At 39.2% G+C, this 13489-nt stretch overlaps 1 protein-coding gene across 5 annotated transcripts in view; it reads right to left on the bottom strand.

Moving 5' to 3' along the window:
* LOC108498715 (pituitary tumor-transforming gene 1 protein-interacting protein-like) overlaps nt 1–13489 on the bottom strand; it is a 38035-nt gene that overhangs the window by 20749 nt on the left and 3797 nt on the right. For 4 of the 5 annotated variants that reach the window (XR_001875281.1, XM_017817754.1, XM_017817755.1 and 1 more), the window contains exons 2-3: nt 6734–6972; nt 2041–2093 (exon numbers count right to left, since the gene is read on the bottom strand). Coding sequence is in view for 4 of the 5 variants with exons in the window: in XM_017817754.1 (XP_017673243.1) it covers nt 2041–2093; nt 6734–6972 (292 nt within the window). In the remaining variant the exon portion in view is untranslated. Of the gene's footprint in view, nt 1–2040; nt 2094–6518; nt 6657–6733; nt 6973–13489 lie in introns of those variants that run through there. The other variant, XM_017817757.1, reaches the window with a different exon arrangement.

The raw sequence follows: 13489 nt of genomic DNA, 5'->3' as shown, positions 1-13489 counted from the left end.
AGTCCTATCTCTAACTAGTACTTGCATTACACACTGTCACAGAGTTAGAATTATGAAGAGAAAACTCTCACAAGGTGTTAATCAATAAATATTTACATATTATCTGGTAAGAGATAAAGTTATCAAATTTTAATATACCTGGTAATCTGCTAATCATAGCAGTAAATATTTCTCTGAAGTAAATAAATTGAGTTTCAGAATTCAACAGCTCTAATCAAAATCCTTATGTGTTACCTTTTAATGTACCATCTTGTGAGGAATAAGATGAAATTCAATAGCCTATCTGTCAAATTACCACTCAGAACTTATTGATAAAAAACACAAAAAAACAGGTATTCATCGACCCATAATGATGATCAACAAAATTTGAGCATTTTGAATTATAATTTTATTTAACCGAACTAAATGACTACATTTTATGGTTTGTTTGGAATGGTTTTTATCTATTCACCAAACATTTAATTTTCATTTTTATCTGCTGCTGCTATCTGTTTTATCACCAATATGAAAACCTGATTTTTTTTCTACTGAAGCAATAAAAGTAATTTCAGCAACCTGTTGCTTTTGTATTGCTCAAAGAAGTGCTGATGGCTTTGTTCTGTAGCCTTTTTTTTTTAATGTATGTGCAAATTGTCTGAATCAAGTCTAAACTCCTTTCTTCAAGGTTAACACTGGTGCTGTTGAAGCAGTTGCCCTGAATCATCCATCATTCTGTCACCAAAACAAACCTGGACGCTGTCTTTGGTTTGACAGATTCTGAAAACAGTGTATCTGTAACTCTATGTCTTCAGCACACAAACACAGCTAAAGGATTTATTTCTCCCACAGGGTGAACATGTAGCTCTCAGGTTAATAGAAGCTCTGCTCATGTGTCTGCAGCAGCACTTATTTGAAGTTAGGGTCACGCTACTGCCAGTGCTGAACATTTAAGTGGTAATTTTCCTTTTCCTACTTGATCCTTCTGAACATGAAGAGTTCTTTACACAATGCCATTCTTCTGACAACAAACATTCAGGTCTGACAATACACAATAACCACATCAATACACGCCAATTAGTATTTTTCCCTTAAAAAGCCAAAATATGCATAAGACAAGGAGGTAAGTTCAAATAGTTCTGTCTTTCCTAGAGAAAATGTTTTGCAGTGACGTATGTAACTTAAAGACGCCTGAAATATTTCTTCTCAGTGACATCTCAAGTTTGAATTTGAAATAATCTCTCACTTTACTCTGCAGGGACTGACGCCTTTTGCATGCTTATTACAATCCTTATTGTGGAGCCAAAAAAGTTTTCAGCAAAGGAGAGAGAAACAAATTCTAATGTTTAAATGTCTGCCCTATTGCAATCTCACGGGAAATCTAAACATTTTGCTACCAGAACAGTGACCCAACCTTCCAGTCTTAAGCACACACAGTCTGAGGTAGTCAATGGAGAGGCCAACACACCTGGACATCTACAAAGTGCTGATCCAATCTGCCTCAGATAAATGGATTCTTGGGGCATCTTCAGAGAAAGGCACTTTCAGTTTATTTACATTAATTTCCCAGTTTTTCTTTTCGGTACACAAGAAATCCAAGGCATTTTAGTCACATAAAATTGAGTTTATCTTGTTCTTTTATAAGACGGACATTTAGCTAAGTGCTGCTCACAAAATAAGTCTGAACCAGCACCAACATCAACTTGCTCAGTTGAGCTATGAAAGCCCTGAGCACACACTGACACTGGAAGCCTGGATTCGGTCTGTCCTCTTCAGACAAAGCAGAGAAACACCCTGAGTGACCAAATCATGGAGCACCCCTGGCAAAGTGAAAGCACACTGGCAGCACAGGGGAAGCAGTACATCAGTTGACTTCATCATTCAAATAAGAACAGATAATAGAACTGACTGATCTTGACTTCCTCTTATTAGGGGGAGTTTGAGTAGATTCACCATTAAAAACAAAACAAGAAACTCACCAAACAGCCAAACAAACCCCAACAATTTGATTTCATATGAAGTGGAAATTTTCATCAATCAAAAAAAAGATGTTAAAAATCTTACCGAAACATTTTTTAGACATTCATCACAGGACTTCTGGGAAAATGCTGAACATGCTAGAAAAACAAACAAACACCCAGAGATTATATATTTATTTTTATTCCACAAGGTCAAGTATTTATCATAACATTTGTCATTTTCTTTTTTCTGGTTCTAGATACAAGCAACAATTTTGAAAGAGGTAATGAAATCTCAGTAATTCCATTCCAGAAGAACTGCAGCAAACACAGATACAAAACATTTAAATTTAACTTCTGATACAGGGAAACAACTCAAGGTTACCTTTAACTTCAATTTTTTTTCTCTAAGGACAATACAGGAGATTTAACCCAAAAGCCTTCCCGTATCTCTGCTGAAGTTCTAGGACCTCCACACTTCAATTTAGGGAACATTCTGAATTTTGCAGCTTTGGAACCTTTGCAAAAGCTGACCCTTGTCTAGGGTTGATCTCCTTCCATAGATATTAACCTTTTTTCTTGGGGAAAAGTTTTTAAAAGATAAAGCTCCCCAAATAACATGATTTTAAATTAAAAAAACCCCACCTCCAAACATAGGACACAAGTTAATTTGCAAGTGTTCAACAAGAACTTTAACAGAAGTTTGAAAAGACAAGTGACGTGGAAGCACTTAACGCACATTCTCTTTGGATGTAAAAAAGAAAAAAAATGTACTGGTGTTCACATTTACTTCATGTAGAAGTACTGCATGTTTATCATTTTAAGACCAGTCTTTTTTTATCCATAACTCAGATATAACTTGTTGCCCACAGGACCACATACATGCCAAAGTCTTGACCTAGATGAACTACTCGAAAGATGAGTGGGAGTCTCTTCTGGTCTGACCCTGGATTTTTCTTCCACTGTAGTTCCTATGACAATTTTTATACTATTTAATGAAACAAACTTTTTATTATTTCTATAAATATCACAAATACAAGGGGAAGATATCTCCAAATCAGGAATTCAATTATAGCTTTAATGAAAAACTGCATTAGTCACAAGCAGTTATCAATTTGAGCTAAGTTATTTACTTGTGAGACAACTATATATTTCAATATTTTCTTTTCATAATTCATTATTATATCTTTCTGGTACTAATTCCTAACATTAAATATATTTTATATACTAGTATATTCAGCTTTAATTAATATTTTTGTAGAGAAAAACACCCTACTACTTTATCTGGTACCAATTAAATTGTTACCAGCACCAATTAACAGCTTCAGTGTAAGGCCGATATACCAACTCATGGAAAAAAAACATGAAAAGCAGCTTTAGAAACAGTTCTCAGTTTAAACTCAAAAATTTTCAAATGGGATTATTCCGCATGGAGTACCACCATACTTATTATAAAAATACTTAATTACATTTTCAATTTAGGATTTAAAACACCCAAACGAACTAGCTTTCTAAACATGAATTAGCGAAGCACTGTCAGAAACATGCAAGTACACCAAACAAGATTTAGGTTAGATTTAGATTTCTAAAATGAGATTTAGGTTACATTTTCAGTATCTGAATAATCTACAGCAAAGTGAAGAAATATAACATTCCTTAGATTTTTATCAAACTTTTCATGCTGTTTCTTTTTTAACTGCCTTCCTATTGTCATATTATAGCAGATAAGCTCTACAGACATATAATCAAAAGATGGAGATGTAAACTGTTAAAAAAGTTAGATTAAACGTAAATTCTAGAAGTCTAAAGAACAGCATAAGTCTTAGCAAAAATACTTCCAAATATATCACAATACATATTTCAAAAATAAAAACAACTTTATATACCACTGTTATGAAATTTAACATTACTATAAGTGACTGAAACCAAAAATTTTTCATTCTGCTTTATATATTTCTCCAAATCACATCACTTACAAAGATATATAAATTTCCCACCAGTTACAGTGTTCTCCACAAGAGAAGATAGAATAAAATGTCTCTCAAACTGAAAAAGAAAAACACAGCCATCCCCTCCAATCTACCTTGCTAAAGCATTATGTGTACCAGCACATTAAACAAAAATAACTTTGAATTATTGTTTTACATTTAAACATACATGAAGTTGACATTCTCCCTCTAGCATTTCAAGGGTATACTGTATTATTGGTATTGGGGAAAAAGATAAATGTAAACCATACTATCACTATCAACAATAATTCACAATGTATTTTAAACAGTATTTTTCAAACATAGTAATTCCTTCTATACTGCCATATAACATCAGCTTTAATGACCTAACATACAATAAAATGAGAAATTATTTTTACACATCAAGCCTGGTTTACTAAATAGTGGAAGCATTATTTTGACAAATGCAATTTTTACCAAAATATTTTAGTGCAACACCTTGTACAGAGTGAATTATAGCTGTATGAAGATTATATTCACACATGATAAGTAAAAGCTATTACTGTCCATGCACTTTTATTTTTTCATTACAACTAAAATGCTGCCCAGCCATACAGGAATTGTACTAAGTTAACTATACACCATCTCTATGATCTTACTTTTTTTAAGAGACGTACTCATGGACAAGGATAAAAACACAGAACACAGTCTGTTCCTCCACCAAATACAGGCAAAATAGAACAGCACTGGCAATAAAACTCTGTTTTGCTTAAGAACAGCTTTTCCCCCTTCCCAATATGTATTTATGCATGAAGGTAGTATATGCAGCATTGGGATTTTTTGGTTTGTTTTTTTCTCTCCAGGAAGACAGGAGTCTATACAGCACATACAAGGACTGATGACTGCTGTACGCCCTTAAGATCACTGAGGAATTGGGGGTGATACCTCTTACCATCCCACTAAAACTAAACAACACAACTGCTCAGACAGACAAAAACCTTCCAACATCTACATTAAGCTTATTCACAGCTGGTTTATTTTAATGTCATCTCTGTCTCCTTTCTTAGGACACCACTATTCTTCAATGGAAAACAGCTGTTCCCTCCTTCTGGTACACAAGTACTTTCTCCCTCAAGCTTCCTTCTGCTCCAGCAATTAAAGCCATACTCTTCTTGGTACTTTCTGAAATGGGGAACAATACAGCCTTTGTAGTCCTGCTTTATGCCAGTCCAGCCCTGTTGAACATGGGTGCTGAACTGGTGGAATATTTAGAAGAATGGCATATAAGGTCCCACAGTTTTGCAAAACTACCACAGAACTGTCTTCTCTGTCTTCAGGAGAGTATCCCTTCAGTAACTGATATGCATCTGACAGTCAACAAGCCTATCTCCCTACTTTTTTCCAACTGTTTCAATTTAAGATTAGAATAATACATAATAGTCATACGGCATAACAATCTACCTCTTTTTTTTCACTTCAAACATATTTCTAATATTTATTCCATAAAGGTCACCCACATCTTTCTGTGTAATATCATGCTCCTTCTCCATAACAACCAACCTGTCAAGACCAAACTCCTATACTCCTGTAAGAACAATAATACATTAAAGCTTCTTCCTAGAGAATCCATAAGGAATCCCACTATGAATTCAACAAAGGTTTTGACTTCAAACTCAATCTTTGATTTTGCTTACATTTCTCAGAACTACTAGAAAGAAGCTGATTAACTTGCAGTTGTTGATAGGTTTACCTTTTGTTACTTCCTCTCAGCTGAGGAACACTGACAGCTCCCTTTCTGTGCTGCTTCAAGTTAGTTGTCTCACAAAGTCGGAGACACCCTTTTCGAATATAAACCTTCTCTAAAAGCAACTAAACATCTCAAACTGGAGTCTAGACACACCCATCAAGGTCCACTTGAGATACCCTAATTTAATGCCAACTAACCCAACATGCACCTTTGTGGCCACATCTGTGAGCAGCAACCAAATCTGAGGCTGAGCTTCACCAACTGCCTGCCAAAAACAGCTCTGAAATAAACGATTTCAAGAGAACAGGGTGGGAAGAGCATCTCCATCAGCTTCTCCTTCCAAGCCACGTTCCTCCTCACCATCAGGACTGAGCATACCTAGGCGACTGTGTGCTCCCGAATGACCCTGCTTGAGCAGGGAGGTTGGACCAGATGACCCACTGCGGTCCCTTCCAACCTGACCCGTCCTGTGACTCTGTGACTGCCGACCCCGAGCAGCAAAGCTCCCGACACCCCCGCAGGCCGGCAAACCCCAGCGCCATCGGCCTGTCCTTCGGCCGGGAGCGGGCTGTTCCCCCCGCCCCACGGAATCAGCTCCGGCTCGGGGCAGGAGCCCCACGGAATCAGCTCCGGCTCGGGGCAGGAGCCCCACGGCGAGCCGCGGGCTCCCCCAGCTCTCCCGAAGGCTCCGGGCAGCGCTGGGCCCCGGCAGGCCCAGGGCCGTCCCCCGCCGTGCCCCGATCAGGGCCGAGCGCGGACCGCGGGCACACCCGCCCGGGAAGGCCCCACGGCCGCACCCGCGGGGCGCAAGGGAAGGGCAAGGAAAGGAACGAAAGGGAAGGCAAAGGAAGAGAACTCCGCGCTCCCGTGCTGCCCGCCTCGCCTTACCCAGCGCCGGCGGAGCCCCAGTGGGGCTCTGCGCCAGCCCCATCGCGGCTCGGCCCCAGAGCAGCGCTAGGCCCTGCAACCACAGCGGCCACTGCCACGCCTCCATCGCCGGGATGAGTCCGGAGCGGGCTCGCTCCGCGCCCGGCCCCGCGCAGGCGCCGGAGCCCCGTGGGGCGGAGCGGGGCGGGCCCGGCACGGGGCGAGCGGCCCCTCATCTGCAGTCCCTGTAGGCCGGTTCTGCGATACAGCGGGCCTTTCCCCCTCCCTCGAGGCGTGTTGTTCTTTGGATGTGACACTCTTCTTTTCCTCCCTTTGCAGTGTGAACTCTCCGGTGCCTGTGAGGGCGAGGAGGTGGTGACGATCCTGAGCCCTGGCTCCTGCTTGCTGTTGTCGTTCCTCATTGAGGATGGGCCTGCAGGCTGCCGGAGCCAGCAAAGACATCCCCAAACCAGGGCTACCAGAGAAGAGAATAAAGAGATGGGGACAAACTGAAAATTTACCGTGACCTTTCCATTTAAAAAGACTAATGAGTTGTTGGTTGTGCACAGTGACACACCTCTTAGGGCCTTACAGAAGCATTTAACACTCTTTGAAATGCCATGGGGTGTACAGAACACCCAGTATCCTGCAAGTTATAGCACAGGAACAAAAGACACAGACCCCAAACCCTCTGAGATGGCAGGGTAAGGACACATAGGACGTGTTGGGCATCTCAGCAGCCCTAGACAACTGTGGTTAGAATCAAATCCTTAATGGCCCACAAAGTGAGATACCTTGCCATGGTGGGACAGCCAACCTTGCTTTAATTAAACGATCCCATAGCTGAACTTTGAACACTGTGACCATGTTCAGGAACAGGAAGTTCGATATTGGGCAATCAATAACCAAAGTACTAGTGTAGGATTTGTTAGTGCTCAAAGATTCTGCTTCAAGTAGGAAGCAAACACTCCCTCCAAATATGGCATTGTTCAGTCAGTGGTGACTCCAGCTGCTTGTGACCACTGTTCTCAAACACTCCCCCTCTTCTATTTGGACCATTTTTATTAGTCTTATGTACTGAGACCATTGTTGCTCTTGAAAGTATTTGAGTTGGTTTGTTGGTATAGAGAAAGCAGATCTGAGCTGTTTCAGATGCTTTTGCAAATACACTTGAGCTATTACAAGGAGTAAGAGGAATGTTCTTCACAGCGGTCGACCTTGCCATCCTATCTATCTTTAGACACTTGATTCACCTTACTGCAGAGATTAATCTCCCTAAAATCCCACAAGTAAGAGATGAGTAGCTCCAGGAAAGGGTTCAGAGGGAATTATGACAACTGCTATTAACTTTGGTGGCTTAGGCCAGCATGTAAAATTGAAGGGATCGAACCCAAGTAAGGTGCCCTTACCTTAAATTAAGTTTCAACCCGTGCATTAAAAAGTTATATACATTTAATTTTTTCTATGTCATCTTTTGATTTTTTGCAGCAGGTTTAGGGTCCCTGCTTCTTGGTCTTCAGGGATGTTAGAAAAATAAAACCAAAAGCGTGAGTGTATAGGTCATATGGACACAAAGATGTTTTTTACCTGAGGTTAATGTAGGACAATACTTCCTCGTGACTTCAGCCTGCTTCAGCTGGCAGGATCGTAGAATGGTTTGGGTTGGAAGTGACCTTTAAAGGTCATCTAGTCCCACTCCCCTGCAATGAGCAGGGACATCTTTTGCCAGGTTTTACCACGTGTTCAAATCTATAAATCTTTATGCTTTGAAAACCTTCTCTTCTTGTTTCTTGAAGTCACTTGGAATGTGCTCTTGGAATAGCAGAGACACACAGGTGACAAAGACTACCAAAGATAAGGAACTGTTTACAAGTAAAAATTCAATAGATCATAGCTACGGAGCATATGACAGAGACGTATAAAGTCATGAGTGGCATAGAAAAAGTGAACACAGAAGGACTTCTTTCTAATACAAGACCCGAAGGGCATTGAACACAATTATCAAGTAGAAGACTGGAAAAAAAAAAGTACTTAGAAGAAAATAAAGAGCTTAAAGTTGTGAAACTCTATATTTGGATATTAAGGACACTACAGGTTAGGCCAAAAGTCTGGAATTTTTTTCCATGAATATGTCTGTTAACAGTTATTAAATACCAAGATATTACCTCTGGTTCAGAAAGTCCCTGAACCACACTTCCAGAAGCTGTGTGCAATTGCTGAGGAAGATGCATTATATGACTGCTTTATTCTGACATTCTTCCTTAGGCATCTGTTGTTCACTGCCATTCTAGGCGAGATACTGAGCTAAAAGTGCCCTTGAAATGACTTTATATATCTGTTCTTATTAATTTTCTTTTTCTTCAGAACTTATGTTATATTCTACATGATTTTACTGAATTATGTTTGAGGCAAAGGGGAAGTCCTCTAGCTAATTTTTTTATATCTTAGAATTGGATGGTTTTATATATTCAGTGAAGAACAGCTTCTCATAAAACAGTTCAAATTCCAAGCCAGATTTTGTAATTTTTCCTTGAGTTGCCTCTGGCATGGTTGTGTTAGAGGAAGTATCTTTTAGCTGGAGCCAAGTGTTATGGGAGAGAGGGAGAAAAAATAGAATTTGCTGAGAGCTCTTCGGAAGTATGGTTATATCCATCTTCTCTGATTTAGCTTTGTTATTCCTTTGGGGGAAGAAAACATTAATATAATTTATGAACAGATGTGGTAATTCTCTCACAATAACTATTTCTATAGTAATGAAACACGTTTTTTCTTGGTTAGGTAGCCAGTCCCTCAGCAGACATAAATTCCCAGGAAATGGAGTGTAGATGACAAGAAAAAGTGATCTACCAAGAAACTGGGTTTGGAACAAGCTGTGTATCGTAAGATTGCAAACAAAAATAAAATCTCAGAACTTAAACCAGTTTTTGCTTTTTTCTGTCATAATTCCATGTGCATTTCAAATTACAAGGATTTTTTTGTGTGCTCTGTAGATTTTGCCTGGTTTTTTGAACAATTTTTTTCTACTCATGCATTTTCAACATCACCTTTGGCCCCTTTTCTTCCTCTCTGCTCCAGCTCCTCCATAGTGATAGAACAGCTGAATGAGCCATTCCCTGGGTAGCTGAACAAAGAACAGATTGGGCTGACAGAATCTTGTCTTCTTTTTTTAGCTCATTTATTTTTCATCCTTACCGGCGCTAACAATCTCAAAGGTGATTATATGGGTTACAAAGTCTCTGTGTGTTCAGTTGATTCCCTTAATGACAGTATTACTTCATCACTGTGACTGAGTTTACCCAGCTTGCCTGATTGCAATATGCTTAAATAATTCAGCTGATAAGTCACAAAAGTGATTAAAACGTCACCTTTTTTTTTTCCTGTGTTGGGCTTATGAACGTAGGTCCTGGTAAAAGGTATTTTACTACAGCAATACATTGTTCAAAGAGTTTGTTTTAGTTTGTGGCTGGCTGGAGTGTGAATGTGTCTTCAGGTTGCAATTTGATGTGTAATTAGATCAGTGTTTCAAAAAAATCAATCTGTACTTCTCTGTCTCTGAATATTTGTTCTTGTATCTGAAAACCACTGTGATATATGAAGATAAATGTACCTGCATGCCTACAGTGAACTTATGCAAGTGGAAGTTAGTTTTTCAGTGAGATCAGTGATACCCTATGTGGTTCACTATGCATGGTACCAAATTTTTGTGCTGGTATAGCAGAGGAGAAATTGTACCCCAGAGGGTTTTGTTTCTTTGATTTCTCAGTTGCAGGACCAGCTTAAATGTACGTTGGCTTCATGTTAAGGCTTCACAGCTTCCCTGAAGTCATGCAAGAGAGTACATGTGCAGTCTAGTACTTTGTTAAAGTACTAACTGATTAAATACCTACAGGGTATAAGGATGTGCACCTTCATATAGTCTTCCTAAGTGTGTATTCAGACTTCAATAAAATGGCTTCTACAACTATCTTTCTAAAATTAAAAATATTAATAATACCATTTTATGGAGGAAAATGTGCAGCCATGAGTTCAGGCTATTTCTCAAGGTCAGATAAAGAAAATTAGATCTTCCTGGTCAATATCCACCTTCTGTCTTATAATAACCACTCTTCCATAAATCATCTTTGCTGAAACAGAATTCCTAGAGATCTGAATGATTAGAAGTTTTAAGTATCATAAACAAATTAGAGTCAGTCCTGCAAACACACAGAGAGCAGATATTTGCAGGGATCAGAGGAATGCAGTTTATTCAAGGGGTTTGTGGTTTTGTTGTAAATGCCATGGCCCATTTTCATCTTTCAGGCAAACCCTGAGATTAAACAGGAGATTAAATTGGCTGCTAAATGGTCTTAATAAATTCAGACGTGATCAGCAGAATACTACTGGGACAGTTAAAGTAAATCAGTTCTCTCAATTGATGGGGGCTTCTGCTGTCATGGAAATAGGATTTGCACCCACAGTGAGTTTTCACTTGCAAAGAAGTAACCTAGGGGAATATACAGCATCCGATTAGTGTCTCTGCTAAGGGTGGTGGTAGCAGCTGATTTTCTTTGGTTTTCATTGCACTGTACTCAGGTGACCACTCACTTAATATTTAGGGAATAAACATACTTTTCAAAAGTGTATCTGCATAATTACTGAATTATCTTATGGTTATACTGAGTGATAAAAATATTAGCCTCATCAAAAAAGGCATATAGTGAAAATTTTTGCCTTCTAATTTTCTCAGCTCCTGTTACATGGGAAGTTTTTTTGAAAAGGAATAGTTGTGAATAGCTCTATGTGCACTGTTCTGTAGAATGGTTAATAGTGCTGAATTGCAGTCAAATTGAATTATAGTCTATTGTTAGATTTATTGTAGTACTACTGTGACCAAAATGACAAGCCAGGTGCTTCAAAACTTGTATTTCAGTCAAATCTGACAGTGCATAAACAGCTGTTAACATTTAGCCCTCTCTAATATTTCAAACAAGACAGAATGATGAGTTTCCTAATACATCTTGTACTGAACTGATCACTCTTAGCAGGGCTAACTAATTTATTTTGAAAAACATTGGACTTAGGCAAAGACTAATTTTTAAATGCAGCATTTCTTTGATGGCAGGGTTGATTTGTTTTTTGGCTGAGCAGTGTTGTACAAAAACTGGACGGACTGTTCAAGAAAAATAATGTCTGGGGCCTTGGCACAGGGATATTGCTCAGATCTCCTAAACAGGATGGTTGGTTGCAGTCTGAGTAGTGACAGGAGTTGCTGGATCAGAGGAGACTCTCCCAGCTGCTTCTTTGCTCAATTTTCACATGCCAGCTGGCTACTGTGTGACTACTTCAGCATGTGCATAATCCATTGTTGTAGATTATTTTAAACTAAAGCATCGTTCTGCATTAACTGTGTGCAAAAAGATTGTCCTGTGTGACCATTTTTACATCTAAAGGAACAGTTTCTACAATTTACAGCATCCTGTCTGCATGCAATCCAGTCAGTGCTGCAGCAGGAACCACCAGGAGGCTCTGGAAGAGCCAGAGTCTTTGCCCAGCATGTTATGTGACAATTTTAGGTGTAGAAATTTGTCTTGGGACAGCAGGAGCTGCTTGGGAGGAACCCTTAGGACTGTCTGAAATCCCCATCTGCAGATCTCTCACAATAGTCAGATCCTTTATTGTGGAGGTGGTGAGGAGCAGGGTCTGTCACCTTATGTTTGCTCAGTTGATTGTCTCTTCTGTGCAGGGACTAACTGTGGAGTTCCTGGATCATCCAGGGAGTTAATGAGTTTGGGGCACTGAGTGTGCACACAGGGACACCCCTAAGAACCAGTTACACCACAATTATAACTGAAGGATGACTTGACTTTCATCTGTCTCACACAAAACTTAAATACCACAGCACCTCTGTAACTGAAAACCATGCAAAACAGCATTAATCCACCCGTGAAATAAGATAGGCAACTCATGATTTCATGTGGCTCTGTCTTGAGGTTTAACCAGGCCTGGGAACATGGCCACAATGCCACACAGATCACGCTGTTTTGCTTTGTGCTGTTTAAAATTGCTGTTGATCTCTAGAGAAATCTGTTTCCAAGATTCTGCTCTTTTTCCTCAGAATGAATTAATATAATGAGACTTAATTGCATGTTTTGTATTTATCATTGGCTTTGCCTCATTAAGTCTTGCCTCAGTCATAGCTGGGGCAAGAGAGGCATTGTAGAGCTACGGTCATTTGGGGTAGGGTAAATGGGAGAGTCACAAAATGGATCAGCCCAATAAAAGAAGGATTCTGTCGCATTCCAGAAATTAGTAACTCCACTTGAATTAAGCTATTGGCTTACAAACTGACAGAAAATATCCCTTGGCTCTTATTTCCCAGGCTTTAACAACAGAAAGACTTCTGTTGTCAAAAACTGGTAAAAATCAGCTAACAATTTAATGCCAAAGAATGGGATAATTATTTACCCACGCAGCTGCTCTTATTTAGTCCATTTTCTAAACTGTAAGGGGACTAGATTTTCTCTTGGCATTTCACAATCTATATCATATGAGTTAACAGACTATTTCAGTTGGATCTTTTTCTTAATACTGTGTATTTCCTGGCTTGTCAGCACTTCAACCATTCTCCCCCTGCTGCAGACTTGGATTTGGTTCAAAATGTCATATAGCTATGCAAAGACTGTAGTACTGAGCTCTCATGTATCTCTGTTCTGAGTATTTTCTATATAAAAGTGCTAATATAATTTGGTCCTTGAATCAACTTAAGTAATTGAAGAATCCTAATACCAAAACATCCTGCTGAAGCTTTGATCTAAGGCTAATTTAAGACTAAGTAAGAAATTGTATTTGTGTCTAGTTATTGTCCAGCAATTTTGTGCAATACCAGTTCTACATCATCATAGAAAAGGAACCTTTTATTCTTCTTTCATATGCAGTATAAAATTCCCATATTTAAAAATAGGAATGTATCATCATTCCAGCACACATCCCAGAATTACTTCACCTGGAATCTT

This window comes from Lepidothrix coronata, unplaced genomic scaffold (genome assembly GCF_001604755.1).
Source record: "Lepidothrix coronata isolate B3197 unplaced genomic scaffold, Lepidothrix_coronata-1.0 Scaffold62, whole genome shotgun sequence".
NCBI classification, from domain to species: domain Eukaryota; kingdom Metazoa; phylum Chordata; class Aves; order Passeriformes; family Pipridae; genus Lepidothrix; species Lepidothrix coronata.
Note: the sequence above shows the minus strand (reverse complement) of the source record. Positions and strands in the feature narration are given on the sequence as shown.